Here is a 23,628-nt window from a genome sequence, read left to right as displayed (position 1 = left end):
CAACATGGCTACCAGGAAGCCAGCGGCTCCTGAGCCGTTGAGGCCAGGCCCAGTACATTACCCAGCAGCCCGCGGGAGCCCACACCCAGAAGCCTCCCTGCCCAGCTAGCGCGTGGGCTCGCGCTGGCACGCAGGCGCAGTGTGCCACTGCGTCTGTGGTTGAGACGTCGTGAAAGAGCGTCTCCATGGCTTCGTTGGGACTCTATGGTCCCCGCACAGGACGATGGGCAACATCGATAAGGTGCGCGCAGGCGCGAGAGCTCTTTCCAGTCCACGCACTTTCGAGATTCCTGGTGTCGCCATGGGTCGCCGCCCAGCTCGCTGTTACCGGTATTGCAAGAACAAACCGTACCCAAAGTCTCGTTTCTGCCGAGGTGTTCCTGATGCCAAGATCCGCATCTTTGACTTGGGTCGAAAGAAAGCAAAAGTGGATGAGTTCCCACTTTGTGGCCACATGGTGTCTGGTGAATATGAGCAGCTTTCATCTGAAGCCCTGGAGGCCGCCCGAATTTGTGCCAACAAATACATGGTGAAAAGTTGTGGCAGAGATGGCTTTCACATCCGAGTGCGGCTCCATCCCTTCCACGTCATCCGCATCAACAAGATGCTGTCCTGTGCTGGGGCTGACAGGCTCCAGACAGGTATGCGAGGAGCCTTTGGAAAGCCCCAGGGCACTGTGGCCAGAGTTCACATTGGCCAAGTCATCATGTCCATCCGCACCAAGCTTCAGAACAAGGAGCATGTGATCGAAGCCTTACGCAGGGCCAAGTTCAAGTTCCCTGGCCGCCAGAAGATCCATATCTCCAAGAAGTGGGGCTTTACTAAGTTTAATGCTGATGAATTTGAAGAAAAAGTGGCGAAGAAGTGCCTCATCCCTGATGGTTGTGGAGTCAAATATGTCCCCAGTCGTGGACCTTTGGCCAAGTGGCGGGCTCTGCAGTCGTGAAGGCTTTAGCAGCATGTATCCTTGGGCCATGCCAATATGACTTATCTCACCAATAAATTCTGTTTACTGACAAAAAATATTTATTAATTCTTTAATATTTTAAAATTATTTATCAAATTTTTAGAATATAGGCTACTAGAGAAATAATACAGAAAGTTTTAATGGCAAATGATACTTTCCTTGTTTAAGTAAGAAACAATTTGTATTCAATTTATAGAGAAAGTGATTGCTATTCTAATCTCAACCCTTTAAATTTAGGAGTATAGGGAAATATGTCAAAAGTTTTGTTTGTAGTAAAGTCATAGATTGTGCAGCTATCATTACCTTGAATAAAAAGTAGTTAGAGAAAATCCAAGATTTGTGTGACAAAACCTTTATTAGTTATAGAAAACTAAACAAGAGGGATGAATATAATGGTAGGCATTAGTGATATTTCAACTATAGCCTCTTTTAAACAAAATAGTCTATTCCTAAGCTTGGTTGCTTATGTTTTCCTATATATTTTTGTTACATTGTTTTTAGAATTACCTATCACCTCCGTTTATCAGCCTGAGGACAATTGGGTGTCACTGAAAAGGTTTTTCCAGCCAAGACTTGTATTATCTCACACTCAGGAGACAACAATCCAATTGTTTCTTCATCAGAGAAAGGTCATTGGTGACGAGAGTTCATATTGCTTGTACTGGGCCCCAGTAGAACGAACAGAAGAGAGAGAATGATACTAAATCAGCTATCTGTGCTCTAAAAGGACCCTAGAGAGAGTTTGCAGTCTGTAGGTGCTTGTCCTACGTTAGTTACATTGATTGCACTGGTATTTTTTTGTTTTGTTTGTTTTATTTTAGAAACTACTTAAACGAAAATTCCTGGATCTGTACTTCTTTTTTCTTCCCGTTCTTTGAGTTGATTATGCTTTCGAATCGCAGTCTTGCAAGCAGTGCCTTCAGTTTTCTTATACTAACTGTTCACTTTCAGAGTGAACACATTTAATGAAAGCAACACAGGGAGTACTAAACAGCACAGAAACACATATTGCTATTTAAATAATTTCTATTTACTTAAAAAAATTTCTTTGTCAATCCTAACGTTGCATTTGGTTTGATATTTCTTTCAGGCCCTTGTATAAGATATTTCCTACTTGTATATTTTTAAGCTAGGTTGCTACTTTAAGCTGTAATGTTTTTCATGTTATAAATGAACAAGAGAACTATTAACAAATACTATATAGTATATATACATAGAAAGGGCTCTTCAGCCTAAGAAGTACTTTTCTTGATGTGTTTTACTTGATGCTTTGAAAACTCCTGAAATTTTCTAGGAAATTAATTCCTATGCAATTAATAAATGAGTGTAGACTTGAACCGTATCTTTTGACTCCTGTCCAGTCCTTTTATTTTACCAAACTACCTTTCAAAAACACAAACCAGTTCAACTCCCCCAAAATAAAAATGCAAAACAGAATGCGGCTAAACAAGCTTTTCCTTAGCTACATGTTTGTACAGCCATAGGCCAGCTTTGAAAGTATTTTCCATTTTCATTATTCACTATTCTCTTTGGTGTCAAGCCTCTCAAACATCTTCACCTTCGAACTTGGAACTTTGCTCTCACTAAATATACAGCAAAACATGTATGGATAAGCCCATGAACTTCCTTTCCCTAAGAGACTGGTGACTATCATTGTTTAAGCATATAGATATGTGGGTGAAAAGGAAATGAAACATTAAAAATTATTACAATAAAAATTGATAGGTAAGTGTCAATAAGTTTTGTTATTTGACTTTAGCCTGCAGTTTGTATTATAAATGATAAATTCTGTTTTCTTTAACATTCATGTAAGGACACATTTGTTTTTCTTAAAAATCCTATTATGTTACCCTAGTCATGATTTTATTTTTTCATCATTTTTCTATTTAACTTCTAGTTGTTAAGAAAAGTAAGACAATTGAGCTGAAGGATAATTTAATTATATGTGTTTTTGCAGAGCTCTTTGTTATTTTAGAAGTTCTATTAGAAATGGAAAATTTAATTTGGGAACACATGTATTCAAATATTTGTATTCATTCACTTAAAACAGAACTTTTTGTCCATTTGAAGTAAAAACTACAAGTATAGTTAACTAAATTCAAGCAAATATTGCCCAATAAAACTTTTTGATTTAATTGATAAAGTTCCCACATATTTTGGAAAATACTGACTGAATAAGAAGATAAAGAAAACTTCAATAGGACTATGCTTTGCATCAATTTAGTTTTGAAAAGCACGTTCCATAAATGATAGTTATACAATTCACCATTTCTATCCCCTCAAAATATGGAATTATATCAAGCATATTTAGTACCACCTCTGGCATGAATTGGTTGTCACTGACATCAGCCGGCATTTCCTTCTGCCTTAGCAGCCCTGTGCTGCCTATCCTGACATAATTTAAGTAGAGCTTTCTGGTTCTCAGAATGTCGTTATTGACCTAAGGATTGAGATAAGACATCATTTAGCCCCAATCATCTCTGGCCTTTACATTGATGAAATAGTTTTTTGTTTGTTGTTTGTTGGTATTTTAGAGTAAAATAGTTTGTTTTCATATAAATACTTAGGTATTCTTATTTTAAAAGCAAGTAACATAAAAAATAATGAGTAAAGTTAAAAAAATTAAATTACGCTTTCAATATTAATTTAAACAGTTAATTGTCACAATAGTGGATTAGAAGGAAGGCTCTGGTGTCAGGATGACTGAATTTGAATCTCAGCTTCAGTGAATTGGGCAAATTAATAAATCAATAAATATTATTAATAATAAACTAACAATTTCAAATTCTTTAAAATTTTTGTCTATAAAATGGGATTAAGACAATTTAATTATAGGGTTGTTTTTAGGATTAAATGAGATAATAATTTGAGAAAGTGAATAGCATCATGCTTTGCACGTACTAAGTATACAAAATTAATGTTAATTTATAACAGTTAATAATGATGTTACTACATTTTCTCCTGCCTCACTGCTTCTCAGCTCCTAATTTTTGGTGCTCATATTACTATTTTTTCATGATTTATGACCTTAAAATTTTTCATTGCAATCATAATTCCCTTTGGTTATATGCTCTGAATTCTACATTTAATTGGATTTATATTCCATTTTGAGTTTTTGTTGTTTTTTATCTTTAGTGTTGTAATTTCTACTTACATATTATTCTATTTTGTCATCTCTTTTTAGAAATTTTTTTGAAAAAATTTACTTAGGCTTTATCAATTATTCTCTACATATGACTCACTTATGGGGATTTGCTTTAATGCCCTCTATTTACCTCCAACTGGATTTTTAAAATCTGTCTTAACTACCTTTTCAATCAACATTTATTTCTTCCTTTCTTTCCTTCTCCTCCTTTTCTCTCATTTTTATTTTCAAGAGAATGATATTTTTATTCTGCTTATGTGTAATGTAGACTGTTCTTCCAAGACCTTCTATTTACTTTGAAAGGTTATGGTTGAGTTTCTCTTGTCATCTATTCAAAAATTTTTGTCATTTTCGTTCATTTAGTCTTCTCTGTGGGTGCTATAGTTTGAGGGCTGGATGTTGCTATCTACTTTCTCATAGCCTTGGAATGAGAGGATGGGGAAAGGAGAGATCGTGAAAGGTTAAGTATGGCCTTTGATGGATGCTAGATTCTGATTCATCTTCTGAGATCTGATTGAATATCCTATACCAAAGCCCACTTGACTCATCCAGGTACATAGTTCACTTTCCTAGCTGTGGTATATTTCATATCTTTGCCCTGCTGCTATTCAGTGCAAAACACTGCAAAATGGTAAACTTAATTACTGAGCACCTTTGGTGTTGGTTGGGGCTACACTTGTCAATAGATTTTCCTACAATTTTCCCCTGTCTATGTTCAGTACATTTTCCCCCATATTAGGGCATTAGTGTGACACATTTTTAAATTTTTTCTTTTTTTTTAAGGAATACTTCTAACAGGTTGGAGAGTTTTGAGAAGATACATTCCATAAATGATCATTTTATAATCCACCATTTCCCTCACACCTCAAAATATGGAATTATACTGAACGTATTTAGGCAGAAATATGTAATTAAAAAAATTAAAATCCTGTTCTGGCATATCACATAAGAATACTATATTAATTTTTAGGTCCTTTTTTCTCCTAAAGTTATGATATGCATATATTACTCTTTCCTTGGCTGCTTTTGATTTACCATATTTTATTAATTTCACTAGGTACTGGGGAGAGAGATTATTTAATCAGTTTTATTTCAGCTTATTCTCACAGAAGTCTAATGTCATACTAAAAAATTATCTACTTCTGGAAATTTTAATATTTCAAACAACTCATGTAAAATGTTTCCACATGTTTATAACAACTTCCAGTTATTGTTTTTATTATTGTGGATCTCAAATAATTATAGCTAAAATACTATGATCATCAAATGAGGAACTTTCAATATCAATTCTAAAAAGATCATCTTTTCTGCATGTCTATGCAGAATCTTAACAACTTTCATTATGTTATAAATAATTAGCTAATTAATTATTTCTATATATTTATTTATGTATTTATTTATTAAGACTATTCATGAGATACAATGCTAATTGTCACCCCTCATGCCCATGATGTAAGGGCCAGATTCATACTGAGGGCATACCCATTACCAGAAATTACTTTTGTATCCCGTTTCTACACCCAATATATTTAATTATATAAGTTAAATAGACTTCTGAGAATTCCTTATCAAGAGATATTTTTGTGTTCCAAATTTAAAGAATAGGATCCTATTTACAGTGGAAAATGTATTTTGAGAACTATTTTTTAAATTTCTTCAAGGGTCCTGTTTATGAAACTCCCTGTTGACTCAAATTGACTGGTCACTGATAAACAGAAACATAAGAGGTTCTGAAAGAGAACAGCATCTTTTGGGCAAATGCGGCATTCTTAAAGGAGCAACTGTCCCTTCTTCCCCTTTCTGGGTGGGTAGAGAGGAACAAGACATTCAATTGTCAGAAATGGTGATTTTTCTTTTGCCTGAATGTTATGAGTTGCTGAACCAAAAAGAGAAGTCTCGATGCTGGGGGCGAGGACAGAAGACACGGCTGAACTGAGATACAGAGTGTCAATGTACAAGCCTTCATTCCTAGTCTCTGAGACAGTAAGAATAAGATTTAAATTTCCCATGGGTGTAGGACAATTATGGTGCTTTAAGTTTATGCAGCACTGTTGGTTCTATGCACCATTTCCCGAGAGCATTGCTTATTTGGAGGGGAACCATAGCAGTAGGAGGCTGTATGGGGGACTTCCTCCATGGTTGCAGCTGCAGGTAGGAAAAGAAAGAGCCACTGTGCCTTACCTAGACCTCCCCCAAGGAAAGGGTAAGAATAAGAACCCCAGTACCCTCTAAAGAACTGGCAAATAGATGCCAGAAAAGAGTCAGCATTTGGCCCTAGATACATGGAGAACCAGGAGAAAGTTAGTGCTATGAAGAGAACCAGCAACATTTGAAAGCGAACCTGTCTTCTGTGAGTTGCAGGGTATTGTCTACACTCACATCCTGATGTCAGTCAAGGAGTGACGGAGAAAGAGTCAGAGGAATAAGAAAGCAGATAGTTTCCTTTTCCCTTCACTAAGTAGCTGAAACCACTAATCTGGGCTACACTAATGGAAGATATGAAAGATTTGAATAGAATAGGTGACAATTTAATAACTGACAGTGATTGAAAAGTTATGGGACGAGGCTTAGATATCATCAGGGAAATGTGCTATTGAAAAAGCAATAGAACTTCAATGGAGCACTGTTGATAGCTATTCTTGGAAAATAAAAATTTCCTGTTCACTTCAGTATGTCTCCTGTCAAACCAGTTACGTAACCATTCTGATGAAAAACTTCCACAAACCATACAGCAAATATCCAAGTTACTAAAACTTAAGAGGTTTATTGAAATTTCACCAAACCCAAACAAAAAACACACTCAACACAAAGAATCTTCTATGCCACTTCCTAAAAACACTTTAAAAAAACAACAACAACAACCTAAATAGGAGCATAGGTCCTTTGATATGATTATAAGGGCATATGATGTGGGGTTCTCTTTTTTGGCTGCTGGCTGGTCCAGGGATCCAAACCCTTGACCTTAGTGTTACAAAGCTGTACTCTAACCAACTGAGCAAACTGTCCAGCCCCTCTAAAAACACTTTTAACTGTTGTCCCTCTATTTCTTTACTTCATATAAATGCCATAAATATAAGCAAACTTTTAAGTTCCCTGCACTGAAATTCATGTTCATGTGGCTTTAGTCAAATTTTATCTATCTACCTACGTATTTACTTCTATCTATATACTTATATGGATATCTCCCAATTATCCATAAATAATATTTGTCAATATTATCTTCCATCTAGTTGGTATGATTTGATTCATATATACATTAAACTGCTTTAGTTCATACCAATACTCTGCAATTGCTAGCCATTTTTTCGGACAAAACTGCCAAAAATGACATAAGTAAAAATGCCATTTTCACAGTTTTATACATTTTTCAAGATTTTATAAAATAATTGAAAGTTATCAAAATGTAACAGTCTACAAGGTTAAAACCATCTTATCTAAAAGCAAAGTTGAGATTTTGGAATTTTGGTTCTTAACTACAGTTAATGACATATTTGTGGCAGGTACTACCAGTACTTATTGACTGAATTAATGAATTTGAAGTCTATGGACCCTCCAACCTCAGAAAATAATTTGATATTCCACAATCAATTTGAAGAGGCTTTTGTCCTAAGACCCAGTAATATCACTTTGAATATCCAATCTGGAAAAACTCTCATTCATATGAATCGGGAAACATATGCAAAGAGCCTTTATAGCATTATTCATAATAACAACAACAAAAATCTTTAACTTACACAGAGAGGACAATGATTATATCTATTGTGTTATATTCACAGTGAAAGACACCATAAACAGAATAAATAAACTACAGCTACAGCCCAAAACATAGATGAATCTCAGAAAGAAAATGTTGAATTAGAAAAAGAAAATAAGACTCTAAATAGTACAATGCTTTCTTAAAAAGCTCTAAAACAAGCAAAACCAGAGGAAATATTGTGTGTATAAATAAATATGTGATAAATCTAGTTTAAGGTAATGTTAACCGTGAAAGTTTACGATAGTGGTTGCATCCCATAATTTTTCAGTCACTGGGACATAGCATGGTAGGGAGTAATACTGATAATCTATGGAAAGGTACTTTATAATATTTTATCTTTTAAAGAAGTCCTTCCACCTCATTATTCTTCAGTATGTCTAGGGTATTCTTAGAACTTTCCCCTTCCAAAGATTCCAAGTTTGAGAATCAGTATGTCAAATCACCACACTCAGTTTCCCTCAGAAATCCCTGATATAATTTTTATTGAATTTACATTAACTGTATAATCTGAGGAGAATTGACATCTCTATTAAAATGAGTCTGTCAGTTTATAAAGTGTTTACATTAATCCTGAATTTAAAGGAATTGCCTCTAACTTCTCATCTTTAGGGATAATATTCCCCATATTTTTATGTCAGATAATCTTTATAGGGTAGCAGAAGTCTCAACCATTTCTATTCTGTCAAAAGTTAGTTTTCTTTATTTGTTTGTTCTTTTTTCTCTCTTTGAAATCAGGAATTAGAGTTTAATTTATTCATTGTTTTTTGTGAATATATTGAGATGACATTAAGTTTTTTTTTTTTAAAAAAAAGAATAAAGAATAAAAACTAAAAAAAATATGGTAATTTGTAAATAATGTATATCACATTAATACATTTTTGTCATAATAATCCATCTTTGCATTCCTGGAATAAATATAAAATAAATCTAATTTGGTTGTTGTGTAATATTTTTAAAACTCTGCTGAAATAAGTTTTCCATTTAATATCATCATCATTTAGGTTCCAAGATTATTCTTGCCTGATATATCCAATTAGGATGTATCGTTCCCTCTTTTCTATTTTAGAAGAGACTTATAATACTGGATTAATCTTCCTCAGGAAGGTTTGTTAGCACTTCCGTTAAAACGTTTGAACCAGGGTGTGTGTGTGTGTGTGTGTGTGTGTGTGTGTGTGTGTGTGTAGATTTTAACTATTGATTTAATATCAGTTATCGTGGAAATATTCTTGCTTTTTAAATATATAAAATATGTATATATATAATATATACAATATATGTTTTCTAATTTGGGTTTATATTTTGTAGGCATAATATACCCATTTTTTAAAAATTTCATTTCATATTTAGATGTGTTTCTGTCCATCTACCATTTTGTACATTCTTTTTGTTGTATGATCATGGTTGCTCTACCATCTTTCTATATCTATGATTGTAGAGATTCTGCTCTTTTATCAAATGGAAAATTCTCAGCTATAATATTTGCATGTTTTATTGGTCTTGCAGTTTTGCTATTCTCTCTTTCTGGAACTCAGATTAAACATATGTTAGATCTCATTGTATCTCCTATGTCTCATAAAATTTTTTTAATGTTTTCCATGTTTTTGTCTCTTTGCATGACATTTGAATAATTTTGCATATCTATTTTCCAGTTCATTATTTTTTCTTTAGCTAAATTTAATCTGTTGTTTAATCTATTCATGAAGATTTTAATTTCTGCAATTTGATATTTAATTATCAAAAGTTATACTCAATTCCTTCTTAAAATAGCTACTTCATTTTGCTTTTTCATTATTCTATAATTATTTCTTAATGCTTTTACATATAATTACCTTATGTTTTATAACTAATAATTTTAGTATATGAGGTCTTCGAGGATCTAAATTTATTATTTGTTGTTTTTGCTTTCATTACTATTTCATGGTGGCTTGTTTTCTTTTTCTTTTTTCTTTTAATTTTTTTTATTGTTCAATAATGAAGCATTTGAATTTCATAAGGAAACATTTGAATCTAAGTGTGGGCTTATATTTTGCTTAAATTATTCTCTGATATACCAAGGACTATATTGGGCATTTTTTCCACTAGAGAGGATTTGTAGTGGATTCTTCCTGTTCTCTGGGATGCTATCATCCTGGAACAAATTTCTCTTGTCATGAGAAATCAAAAATGTGCGGTTTTCAGGTTGAACTTTCTCAATGCTGTGCACTCAAGTTCTGTAAAAATTATATATTGTTGTGTCTCTGGGAAATCTACCCCCTTCCTTGTGCTAATCATCCACAACTCTGCTCAAGTTTCAACTTGTTTGCTTCTGTTTCTAGGTCTTTAGAGATTTCTTTGTTTTCTAGTGAACCTAGAAATGTTTTAAAAGGTAAGACTGTAGGCAGAATCTAGTTATATTTTAACAGGAGGGTCACTTAAGGTACATAGTGTTTCAAACTGCCAAGTAGAAGTCTTGTGATACTTTTAATTCAATGTCTGTATCTTGAAAAATAGCATAACTTCACCCTAAAATCATAATATACAGACTTCATAAATATTATAGCCTTTCTAATTGCATTGCCTGCTTTCAACTTTTGGACCTAAAATACTGTATGCAGTATGGTGGCTTTTTACTGTGTTATCTTACATAAGCTGGAAATAATGTTTCCCAGAATTCTCTTGTCTGAAAGATTGCTTCAGGACAAGGGAAATTCACATGAGGTTTGGAAAGTGGAAGTGAAGCAATAACAATTATATTCATAAAGTCGGTGCAGAGCCCCAGACATTATTGCAGTTTGTGAATCTTGTGGTTGATCTGCTGGCTCACCTCACTGAAGAATGGCAGCAACCTAAAGTCAATTCTTCCAGCCCCTGCTAGATCTCATCCTTTACTTTCTCTGGAACCCAGTGCAGGCATGTGTGCAATTCTGTGCTGAGTGGCACAGACTTCTTTTGTTTACTCACATTGTTGGAGATGGATGCATCGACAGACCTGGATTGTAGATCGTCCTTGTGGGTTTCACTTTGTTCTTGTGTGTTCCATTTGTCCTATGAGATCCAGTTTATCTCTACTTACCTTCAATTTTTATTTAGTCCCCCCCCCCATCCCCAATTGCCTGCTGTACTTAACTGATAGTGACTTTAGGCTCATTACCAGAAGAGAGGCACCAGCATATAGTAGTTCACTGTCTATAGCTGGTGACTTTGGTGAATTATAATGATCTCCCATTGTCTCCTTCAGGACTGTTTTTCCCAGACTTTCCCATTATTTCGCAAAGTCTAATTCTTATAAAAAATTTCTTATTCCATTTTGCTCCTAGTATTTCTGCTCCCCTCAGCAAACTGTAACTTATACAGGAGTGATCATTAAAATCAAGGAAAGATCAAAACTTAGTTTGGCATAGCTATTGAAAAGGCAAATATATTGGAATATGTAGACTTTTGTTTGTATCCGGGGTTTGCCTGCTACTTTTCCTTTCCTGTTGAGCAGTTTACTGAAACTTTCAGAGGCTTGGTTGCCTAAACTTCATAACAATCTTAACTCTAAAATAAAAATTATGATGGCAGTTATGAGAACATGCACATAGCACAGCTTCTGGGACATGCTACACTCTGAATGAATGTTGCTTATTATTATTGTCCTTTATTGTTAAATAATTAGAACTTAAGAGGAACTCACTATAATATTAGCTATGCTTATTAATATGTTATCCTAGCTATGAAGTGAAATCTAAGTGCCTACTTTTAGTTGCAGAATCTCCAAATCTCTTGAAGTTATCTTTAAAATTCATGTTTAAAGTATGCAATGTACATTTTCTTTTGTAAGTAAATCTAACAATAATGGAGCATTTAAATCTGAGTAAAAATCATACTCAGAAATGCCTGTCAGATTAATTCTGTTTTTTCACTGAAGATACATAAAATTTCTGTAAATTAACTATTGAAGCTTACATGATTCTGACATATTTTAACTTTTTACCACATGTTAATGTTTTGCTTAAGCCATTTAAATATAATTTTTATATGAGTAATTACTTGCATGTTAGGAAAAGGAATATTATAAAGTAATTATTTTTATAGCAGCTTAAAAGGTACCAAAATAATTTACTGTTTCTAACATAAGTTATAGCAGCATATTGGTATCTATTATTTTAGATTTAATAAAGCATGAAAAGTGATAATTAAGTTAAGGAAAGCATTTTTAATTTATCATCATGTATTTTAAGAGGTATGTTAAAACATAAGAATGGACTGTGTAATTTACTCTCATATAAAAGCATAGACTGAAATTGTAAGATCATAAAGAATGTTGGCCTAGGCATTGTCTTTCATTTGTACTTAACCCCTCCAATGCTCCAAATTCACACATAATTGCAATAAGTCTTCATGCTAAATTCTTTTTTCTAAGCATTCTCTCTCTCTCTCTCTCTCTCATACACACACATGCACACACACATATATGTGTACATAAACAAATGTGTGTGTATATTTTTCACAGACGCATATGTTTGAGATTGTCATTAGGTCAGTACACTAGCAAATTCAGTAGTTTCATATTCAATCCAATCTAGTCACATGGCAATCAGCTAAGGGAGGAAGAAAGGAAAAATCACTTCTTCTGGAGCAAAACTTTTTACATAACTATTTTCTAAAAATTTGTACATTTAAAGAATTAAGCATGTTTTGAACTTTGAGAAGTGAACAAGAATTACTATATTGATAAAACATTTTATCAAGAAGGAATTAGAATTTATTTATAGAAGTCCTAGTGAAGCTTATTCCTTTCCCAATTCCAATAATGCCCTGAGGAGTCTTACAACAGAATGGAGTCTGAATAGTGTAATGAGGCTCATTATTACCAACCAAAAATGAATGGATCATTCATGCAAATATAGACTAGCTATATGAAGGTGGCTAGTATTCTTTCTTAATATAGATGTACTATCAGATAAAATATGTTTCATTTATTAGGTAAACACGCATAGTTTAAATATCTATAGTGGAATGTGACAGCTTGAGACAGAATGGAACCTGGAAATAGAATCAGTGGAATAGGGTTCCAATTCCATCTGAAAGGTCAAACATTCTAACTAGAAAATACGGAGATGGGTAACACTTGGCAACATAGTCATAATTGGTAGAATTTCAAGAAATCTCTAGGCATCTTTATAAGCTAGTGGAGAAAATCTATGGAAATTCCAGGCCCAATGAAGTTTAGTAATCTCAGTGCAAGAAAAAAAATGTATCAACAGATACTAGGATACATGTTATAAAAACTGGATCTAGCCACAGGATTTCAGTTCCTGATATTAGTATTATCAAGACTAACAAGACTCTCGGATCTATAAAAAAGGGTGATAGGTTGGTTATCGATATAGGGATTGATCAACTTTTCAGAATTGGAGTAAAAGATCCAAATGGAGTTCATGATCATGGGATATATTACTGCCTTAAAACTTGGGTAAAAGGGATCCCTTCCCTACTCCGTGTACTTTAGAGGACACCACATACTGCATAGGTATCTTGGTATTCAAGTGCAAGAATCTCCCTAGAGAAGATATCTAGGAATAGAATTGTAGGGAATAGATCGGTTCAACTTTATCAGATAATGCTAAATTCCTTTCCAAAAAGACCATATGATTTTATAGTCCTGCCAACAATGTATGAGAGTTTCCATTCCCAATTGTTCCTCACCATTTTTTTTTCTTTTTTGCTTTTTACACTTTTAGACAATCTCATACCTTTGAAATGATATCGAAGTCTGATTTAAAATTTTCATTTTTCTGAGGAGATGTTACAGCTTTTCAAATGCTTCTTTTTGACTATTTTTCTTTTGTTAAAACGATGTATCCTCTTTGGCGGTGTACTGCAAGGCTGTTTGTATTTTGCCTTTGGATTTACAGTTTTCTAAATATTGACCTTAAGAAATATATTTTATGTTTCATTTACTTCTTATCTGTGGCTTGTCTTTTCAATCTCTTCATGGTACTTTAACAAACTGAGATAAAGTTTAGTGTAATTAGATATATCAATCATTTCCTCTATTGTTTTTACTATTTATTTTTTCTTTAAGGCATTTCCTCTGTTTGTACTTCTTATATTTCTTTAATGTAAACATATTCACCTATATTTTTATTCTAATATTTTTATAAGTTTGCCTTCATTTTTAAAGCATCAGCCTGTAATTAACTTTTGTGTGGAAGGTGAGCAGGATCTAATCTCATCTTTTAAATTATGAACTACAATTGTTCAATACCATTTTCTAAATTGTCCATCAGCATCCAGTCACTTGCAATATTAACTTTTGCCATATATTAAATTTTCCTATAAATGCATGGGCCTGACTCTGTGTTCTCTCTTCTGGTCCTCTAGACTATCTTTCCTATCATGACTTTATAATAAATCTCTTGCTATTATAGGGCTATTTCCTTCACATTTTTACTTTTCTTTAACACCCTGGCATGTCCATATTCAATTTAGAATCAACTATTCAATTTTGAAGAGACTATGTTAGGATTTTGATTGGAATTGCATTGACTCAATTGACGAAGATGAGCAAATATTTAGGATATTTTATCTCTTTTTCCATAAACATGCTACACTTACCCATTTATTTTGATTTTCTTAAAGTCATTCAATAAAATTTTTAAAAAATTAATTAAAAAAATTAATCAGATATATTCCAAGAAGACATACTTTTATTGCTATTATAAACTATATCCTTTAATTTTTGTATTCTAGTCCCTTATTGTTGGTATGGAGAAACACTATGGAATTTTGTATATCTATTTTTTAACAGGGAAACTTGTTGAACTCTTCCATTTATTCTAAAGATTTATCCTTTGATTCTTTTGTGTTTTGTACATAGGCAAATATATCTTTGCAAGTTATGATAACTGTTTTAACAATCTAATCTTCGTATCTTTCTTTTTTTTTTTTTTTTTTCTATCCTTAGTATGTTTACTATGGCCTCCAAAAGGTTAAATAGAAGTGGAGAGAGAGGTACCCTAGCCCAGGTCCTTGAGAAAGTGGAGCTTGAGATGCTAATTTTTTTGTGAAGTGAAAGCCCACAGTGTAAGAGTGGCAAGTAAAAATGAAGTGAAGATGTAAAACAAAATACAGTGTGTTACAACAAGCCACAAAGAGACCTAACAGATTGCTCATTAGGTGTGTTAGGTTGGCCTGCAGAGCTGTTCCAGAGAAGGAGGAATTGCAGGTTAGAATCTTTTCCAGGAGAAAGAAGATGGAACGTTTATCCAGTTCCCTCTTCTCCCTCTCTTTCTATTGGCCAAGATCCATTAATGACTGAGTTATGTTGTTACCTGGTGGCTGCTCTGGAAATGAGGCCTCATGTCCCATAGTGCTTGGTATTGTGTCTAAGTCTGAAAATGGAGGGGTGCTAACCAAAAGGGAAAAAGTCAAAGGAATTTGAGAAGCTCCATGTGGCTTGTAACCTAATAGAGCAAGCATCTTTGCTCCGTCCTTGAATTTATGGACTGATATCAACTTTTACCTTTATATTTGCTGCATGGTTCAATTGATATATCATGTCAGATTATAGAAATTCCTTTCTATTCCAAGGTAAAGTTTTTTGTTTTTTTTTTTAATAAGAATGAGTGTTGGGAGAGTGACATCAACACAATGGCAGAGCAGGAAGCCCTGGACCCTCTTTTACCCAACAAACACACCAATTCAGTACATTAAATATAAATGAATGAGACTCTACCAGAGTTAAATTTATTAAATGTGTTTTTGTTGTTATTGTTGCTTGTATTAATTATTTGGTAAGACATGATTTTGTTTTAAAGTAAAATAACTGGTCCAGAATGAGAAAGAAGAAAGTGTAGGACGAAACCTGAATGGATATAGACTATTGTATAAAGTTCACAGTGGTCAAAGCTGATTAAGATATGATAGATTTATTTATAAGTTTTAGAAAAAAGAGCTTGTGTATATATTTTCCAAGTAGTATTGCTTTGCTCTTTCTAAGAGATCATAAAAGGATTTTCTTTATCTTCTAAGTAATTTTCCAGGAAGGCAAAGACCCTGTGTCTCATCACGATAATTTCCTGAGATTTACATGACTTTATTATTTCCTTGATTACTTAAGAGAACAGTTTTCCTACTTTTGAAAAGCTAAGGTTTTTTTTTTTATAATCATGTTACTTCCTATATTTACTTTAAAAATCTTTTATAGTTATTTTGTTTAAATACGTAGCAAAGTATTGTTTCTCAATAACTCATGATCCTATCTTTATCAAGTATTCAAATCTCCCAATAATCTTCCATATTTTGCCTTCCTACAGTCACATCCTAAATTATATTTTTGGGCCTAAAACTGTATTTGAGATTTCCTAGAGGGTTTCCTGGAAAGACACATATGATTGGTTCTTCCACACTGTAAAGAGAAAGGAGCTAGAAAAAATTATTTGATATGTTGCCATTGATGAGTCATGTGGGATGTTTCCTAACTAGAAGATATGGTTAGCCTTCGATAGGTTATGTTCGTATGTGTATAATATTATGAAGCAACTATTTAATAAATTATATGCTGTACGGGAAGTTTCTAGAGATTTGTCCATTCCCTGACTGTCCATGACATTCTTCTTTTTATTATAGTTCTCATGTTGGCTGCCTGAAATCAGTCAAAAGTACAGTGTTTTCGGTCGTAATTTCAGATATTTTCTAAAATGTTAACTTTGCCCCAACTTGACTTATTTGAATCTGGCCTATTCTAGGCCAGTGGTTTACAGTTGGGGATTTGCATCACTTATTGTATGGGATGAAATGTGTTTCTTCCAAAATTCATATGTTGAAGACTTAAACCCCAGTACCTCAGAATATGATTGTATATGTAAATGAGGTCTTTAAAGAGGTAATTCAGTTAAAGTGAGGTTGTTAGGGTGAGCCCTAATCAAATAGGACTGATATCCTTATAAAAAGAGGAAATTTGGATACAGACAAGTACAAAGGGAAGATGGTGTGAGAATACAGGGCGAAGACAGCCTCTACAAGCAAGCAGAGAGCCCTGGAATAGATACTTCCCTCAAGGCCCTCAGAAGAAACCAGTGCTACAACACCTTGACCTCAAACCTCTGGCCTCTAGAAATGTGAGAAAATAAATTTCTGCTGTTTAAGCCACCTAACTTGTGGTGCTTTGCTATGGCAGCCCCAGCAAACTAACTTACTTTCCTGTGAGGTTTTACTATTTTACAGACATTTAGGACTTACCCCAGACTTCTGAATCACTTTACTTGATATTATTGATGTGTTCTTGGTATACCTTAACCATATGCTTGGTATATTCTTGGTATATTATGTGATGATTATTTTATATTATATCTAAAGATTTTTTATTTGAAAGATTATGTTCAGTTATTTTAAAAATATAATATCTATTCTTCTGTGAAAGAAACCTTAATCATTATGTTTATAGACATCTTATCTAAAACATTTTTAGGATTGTCTTTATTACCTTTTTTGCATTCCACAAAAACAACCAAATTTCTTGTCAGTTGCATAATTCTTGTTATAGACTTTTATCAGCACTTTTACTTTTAAAAAATATTAGTAATAGGTTGACTAGAGTCATTGTAAGTCTTTTGTTACCTGCAGAAGATGTTTTTTCTTTACTCTGATACTTCACTGAGAGCTCTTGCAATCAGCATGTAGTCTGAGTGCTCAGCCTTCATTCGGCAAAGAACTGCTATCTCTGAGCCCCATGGAAAAGGACTATGCAAGGTACTCTTGGGTGCAGACTTTTTATAGTATCACTTAAACAACTTTTAGACCGTACAAATGGACTGAGCCAGGATTTCCAGAACACCTGTCAAGAAGCAGATGAGACTACTAATCAGTGGCTGAACAGAGCAGGAATTGATTACACAGGGCTTAATGAATTGATAAAGGATAATTGTGGTTTTGTTTGAAATATTGTTGACTTTTTAATGTTCTATTTTCTGGATACATAAGGAAGTCCTTTCTCTTAAACTATCTACACTCATGACGATCTAGTAGATTATGCTCCTTCAGACAAAAGTGAAACACTTGTAAATGGTTTTCTCCCTGACTAATTTTTCCAGAATCTGGAAACATCATTCTTAGTAAATATGTTTAATTCCGTGGCAATATAGTTATTTTCATAAGTTCAAAAATAATCTGTCCTCCTGTTAGCAGGACATAATGAAAAACACTGGCTATACAACCAAGGCTGAGTCTACAATGTTTATTATTCCACTTTCCTTCAGTGTCAGGTGACAACCCTTGAAACCAATGTTTCTAATATATATGTGCTGCCTCTCTAGGACCTTAAATATCTGACTTTTGGCACCACCTCTTACCAGGTAATTTAACTGGTTTTATAGGAACAACAGGCAGTTCTCCAGCATCTATTTCTAAGACCCTGCTTGGCCCCACCATGAGAGGCAAGTCTTCCTCTAGCTGTTCAGTGATGAACAAAAATGGGGGGACTGACAAAGTTGAAATTTATCGGCGCCATGTACTCCTGGAAGGCAGTGATGTTTGTGAGAACCCCCATGTTTTGTGTTCTGGAAAATGGTTAGCCCCAAAGGATCACTGTGCTCAGGCATATTCCTAAATAGGACCCACCTCTACCTTTCTCCATGACTCTCTTATTTAATTGCCTCCCTAATATCTCAGGCATCCCTCCTTTTCTTTGAGTTGTTTCTCATTAAAGAATGCTCTTCCTGTTTCAAAATCTGAATAAAATTATCTCCTTAATGCATTTTGTCTTTCGCAAAACACCCCCCCCCCCCCCACACACACAACATAAAGGATGGAGGTGGGGGAGGAAATTTATTAAGGAAAAGAAAAGTGTATTTAGATATACTGATGATAGTTTTGTAAGGTTAATTGTAACATTAGTGTTGAGATAATTTCCAAAAAAGATAAAATTATGGCCCTCATACAGGTATGAATATTAATGCCTGCTAGATATTTTATTTAACTCATAATGAGGAAACCAGGAAAATTTTATAATGGGTTTAAAGGAGAATTTAAAGAACAGCCTTATTTATAGATCAGAAACATTAAAATTAATGCATAAATGGAAGCAAAACTAACTTCTTCCACAGTGGGGGAGCAAAGTCAGTTGAACCGCTACCTGACAAGGCAGAGTTTATATATCCAAAGGCAAGAACTTTTTTGCTTTGCCATCAGTTATTTACATTTTATAAATCTGTAAAAACAGTTCCCATAAAAGCAAATTACATAAAGCTGAATGTTGTGCTATGGACAATGCATAGTTTTTCATTGGAACAATAATTTTGCCTATAGTAATAACAGTCATTCAGTCATATTCACTTAGGTAATGGATATTGTTACATTTAACACAATAGATGACTCTGTATGTGTGAGTGTGTGTGTGTGTGTGTGTGTGTGTGTGTGTGTGTGTGTGTGTGTGTGTGTGTGTGGTGGACATTACATTATGAGATGGATATTATGTTAGTTTTTTTCTCTTTTTGTTATTACGACTCCTTTCAAAACATTGGGATGTTTATGTTAGTTTTTTTCTATTACATTTTTATGCTCCACTCACTGTGCAGCACTTTCAACCTCATTTTATTCTCCCTCCTCATAAACCTATTCAGACTTGAAGTTTTCTCACATACATGAAGACTTTGCAGTGCTTCGGTAGCACAGGGTCAAAGAAGCAGAGAGAGTTCCACCTTGCTTGACAAATGATGTATTTCAAGAACACACATGAGATCCATTATTGGATGATTGCTACATGACTTGTAAATCTGGGCGTTTGGGGGTGGTACTTTTGTTGTTAAATGGTGATAAACCCTCCTGCTGCATTGCAGGGCTTCTGTTTCAAAGCTGTTCTTGCTTATTATTTGAAAGCCTTTGTACAGATGAAGACATTTTAATTTAGTTAAAGGTAAAAGCTCTTGTTAAGCAATTATAGCACTTTTCTGAATTTTAATTTAAGTCAGCATTAACTAAGAATACCAGTTTTAGTAATTTGTTTTTCAAATTTATGGCAAGACTCAAGAAAAGGTCTGAGTGGTATGCATACGTCTAATATCCTTCTGCCTGAGTTCAATTCCCCAGGTTTGTTTTTAGCTGTTTTATTTATTTATTTATTTATTTATTCATTGTTTAAAAAAATTCAAAGTCCATTCTGTTATTGACTTTTTTCTTTCTTCCGTGGCATTTAAATTCCTATACACAGAGCTCATGAGTTTCTATGGTCACTTGGATAATGCAAAGACTAAGGGCATGGATTTTTACTTCACATCACCACTGCTCAGTAGTTGCTTAAGTTCCTGAAGTGCTAGTTTCTTATTATGTAAAACTGGAGATAAGGCTAAAATAAGATGTTCTCTGAAGTTCTTCACATGGTGATCATAATGTACTAAATATTAAGTAATTATTAGCTGTTATATTATCATAATCCTCTGCTTGCCCTTTATCCTTGTTCTTGGACTGTTTTATATCTTTGAATATAAAATTAGAGAACTAGTACTGCTGGGGAAAACAATAATAACGATGATAATACTAGGTAATCTTTATGGGGAATTCACTATATTCAATCTACCACATTAATTATTAAACCTGTTTTTAAAATGAGAGGTACTAGTGGCAGAGAAAGTTATTAAATGATTGTCAGCATTTCAGGTGTTTCCTTTATTCATTCATCCAATATTTATTATCTGCTGTGTTCGTCATTCTGTTCAGGGTGCAGGAACAGCACCTTTAACAAGACAGATGAAGTCTCAGTTCTCAGTAAAACTTTAATGTAGAAAGACAGATCATAAACAATCAAGCAAATTAATAACCAGGGAAGCATATAAGGCAGGTATTGTAATAGAGAGTGAATTATTTATTGAAAGGCATTTTTAATTTGGTTGAAAGGGAAGGATTATCTGAATAAATGGCCTTTGAACTAAAACTTAAATGACAAAAAAATGACCAACCATGTGAAGACTTGGGAAAAGAGCAAAGAATTTCACAGGTACAGGTGTAGTAATAAGCCTAGCAAGGCCAAGGTGCTGTTGACCTAAGACCCTTCTTTCTGGAATTTAGTGATCCAGGGCAAAGATGGGTAGAAGATGATGGTGAAGAGGCGGAAGCCAGATCACACACAGATTTGAGGGCTCAGTAAGGAGTTTTTCTATTTCTTTTGTGTAAAAAGGGAAGTTGCTAATAGGTTTTAATTAGGGAAGCGGCATGATCTAGGGAGAATTTAATGATGTTTATGGTAGTGTCAGTGGATCGAATGGATTGAAAGGGAATACAAATAAAAACAGAAAGAACAGGCAAAGCCTATTACAGTTGTCCAGATGGGTGGTTTAAACTCTTAAACCCAAAGGCAAAATAACATCCCTCCACCACGAAAGATGTTCACATCCTAATTCCTGGAACCTGTGAATATTTTATGTTAAACAGCAAAGAGGAGTTAAGGTTACAAACAGAATTAAGATTGCTAATCATCTGATTTTAAGATTAGGAGATTATCCTGGATTATCTAAGATCCTTTTAAGGTCCTTCAGTGGGGAAGTGGGAGGCAGAAAAGTCAGAACGAGAGAGGTTACTCTTTCATGAGAAAGACTCAACCTGGCAATTGCTTGCTTTGAAGATGCAAGGTGGCATCTAGAGCTGAAAAAAACAAGAAAATAGATTCTTCCCTAGCACTTGCAGAAAGGAACACAGCTGCTGACACTTTGCTTTTAGCCCAGTAAAACCCAGTTCAGACTCCTGACTTCTAGAACTATAAGATAAGTTTGTGTTTTAACTCACTAAGTATGTAGTAATTCGTTATGGTAGCAATGGGAATCTAATACGGATAGCCTGGAATTAAATGGGGACAGAGCCATAAAGAGGAGTGAAGAGTGTGGTAAAGTATTCTGGAACTAGTTCTATAAAACATGCTGGTGAGCTACATAGGGTGGGGGTGGAAGAAAAATAAACACATGAAAATTAGCCTTAGGGGACTGGGTGCCATTGGCCGAAATGGGAAAGACTGAGAGAGATATAACTTTGGATGGAGGGAAAACATCAAGATGTCTGTTTCAGGCATGTTATGTTTGGCCTTGGTGACATCCTTTAGATAAGAAGATCTGCCAGTAATAAACCTTTGGGAAAACTATGAAATAACTTTGCCTCCAGAATTCTAGTTTAATATGGCTGATTAGAGGCACCCAGCTATAGCCTCAGACACAGCAAATGTCCAAAACAACAAATAGATAGTCACGTTCTGAACAAAGTATCTAGGAGAAAACACTGAAATTCAACAAAACAGTAAAGAAGACCTTTTGATTCTCAGAAACTTCATATGACAGCATAGAAAGACAAGCGAAGTGCCTGACCAGGATCAGCTCAGATCTGGAAAGTCTCCTTACTGTGGGGAAAGGTAAGCAAAAAGCATCCCCAACAGCCTGTACTTCCACCACAGATGCCTTCAAACCTCGCTAAAAGAGTCACAGAGCCCTGCCAAGCCATGAGTTCAGTGTAGGGAGCTGCTTGGAGCCCATGAGACTGCATTATTCCAGAGAAGGAGTTCATGCTGAGCACCCCTCATCCCTCGGAACCCAGGCTGCTGCAGCATGCCGGCATTTTGGGATCAGAGCCAATACCAGAGTGCAATCTTCTCTGGGGCCCAGTAGTTCCCTCGTCACAACATGACTACAGCACCCAGACCCAAACAATGCCCTGCACCCCTGGGAAAAGGCAGTCTAGCACATGGGGAGACCAACCCCAAGACAAAGGGAGCCAATTCTCACACTTTCTAGAGCCTGAGAGAAGACTGGTCCAGACCTTCTGATGCCACCAGAGTCTGCTCTCTTCAGTGAAGTACCTGTGCACCTCTCGTGGGGAAACAGAGTCCTGTTGTGGTTTCAGCAACTCCATCCAGAGTTGCCAACGCCAGCTGAAGAGCTTCAGAGAGCTCCAGCATCGCTCTTGGGCATGCAGGGTTCTACTGAGAGGCCCCTGTGACCTTGCCCACAGTGGTCCACTTCAGCTGGGGAGGTGCAGAGCACCCCAGCATTTCTCCTGGGGCAGTATTCCATCCATAGACCTATCAACCTCACCCAGAGTCACCCACTCCAGCTGAGTAACTTCAGGGCAGCTCAGTGTATCTCCTGGGGGTGCAGGGTTCTACCCACAACCCCAGTGACCACAGCCAGAATCACTCACTCCAGCTAAGGAGCTACAGAGCATCTCAGAGAATCTCCTGGGGGTTCTGGGTCCCACCCATGGCCCCAGCAACCTTATCCAGAGTGACCCACTCCAGCTGAGGAGATGCAGAACACCCTAGCATCTCTATTGGAGGGCAGAGTCCCTCCTATGGATCCAAAGACCTTTCCTGAAACCACTCACTCCAGCTGAGGAGCTTCAGAGTTCCCGTGCACTTCACCTGGAGACACAGGATTCCAGCCACAGCCCTCAAAAGCCTGTCCAGAATCTTCCATTCCAGCTAAGGAGTTTCACAGTGCCCCAACTCCTTTCCGTGGGGCTCTAAATTTTGCCTGCGACCAGCAACCCCACCAAGTGTCACTTTTTCTAGCTGAAGAGCTGCAAAACACTCTAGAGCCTCTCCCAGGAAACCAAGGTCCTGACCACAGCCCCAGACACTTTCCCTCAGGGTTGGCCACTCCACTTGAGTAGCTACAGAGAGCCCCAGTGTTTCTCCCAGGGTTCCATGGCTCCATTAATTTCCCTGGCAACCCTGTCCATTTTAGCAGAGGAACAGCCAATTGCCACAACACTTTTCCTGGAATGCCAAAATCTTGACTGTGATCTCAACACCCCAATCCA

At 35.3% G+C, this 23,628-nt stretch overlaps 1 protein-coding gene across 2 annotated transcripts; it reads left to right on the top strand.

Annotated features, from left to right (window-relative positions):
• The first annotated feature begins 301 nt into the window (after positions 1–301).
• Positions 302–946, top strand: RPL10L (ribosomal protein L10 like). Of its 2 annotated transcripts, XM_063091714.1 has the most exons (2): positions 302–410; positions 492–946. In XM_063091714.1, exons 1-2 carry the CDS (start codon positions 302–304, stop codon positions 944–946), a joined length of 564 nt encoding a protein of 187 aa, XP_062947784.1. The 2 variants fall into 2 exon arrangements, with proteins under 2 accessions (XP_062947784.1, XP_062947783.1); XM_063091713.1 differs by having other exon boundaries at positions 302–946.
• Positions 947–23,628: the final 22,682 nt, after the last annotated feature.

Source organism: Cynocephalus volans, chromosome 3 (genome assembly GCF_027409185.1).
Source record: "Cynocephalus volans isolate mCynVol1 chromosome 3, mCynVol1.pri, whole genome shotgun sequence".
In the NCBI taxonomy this organism is placed as follows: domain Eukaryota; kingdom Metazoa; phylum Chordata; class Mammalia; order Dermoptera; family Cynocephalidae; genus Cynocephalus; species Cynocephalus volans.
This window is presented reverse-complemented; position numbering and strand designations above follow the sequence as displayed.

What these genes read in the sequence shown, in the direction of transcription:
- RPL10L (XM_063091713.1), top strand. Translation starts at nt 302, where the DNA reads ATGGGTCGCCGCCCAGCTCGCTGTTACCGGTATTGCAAGAACAAACCG.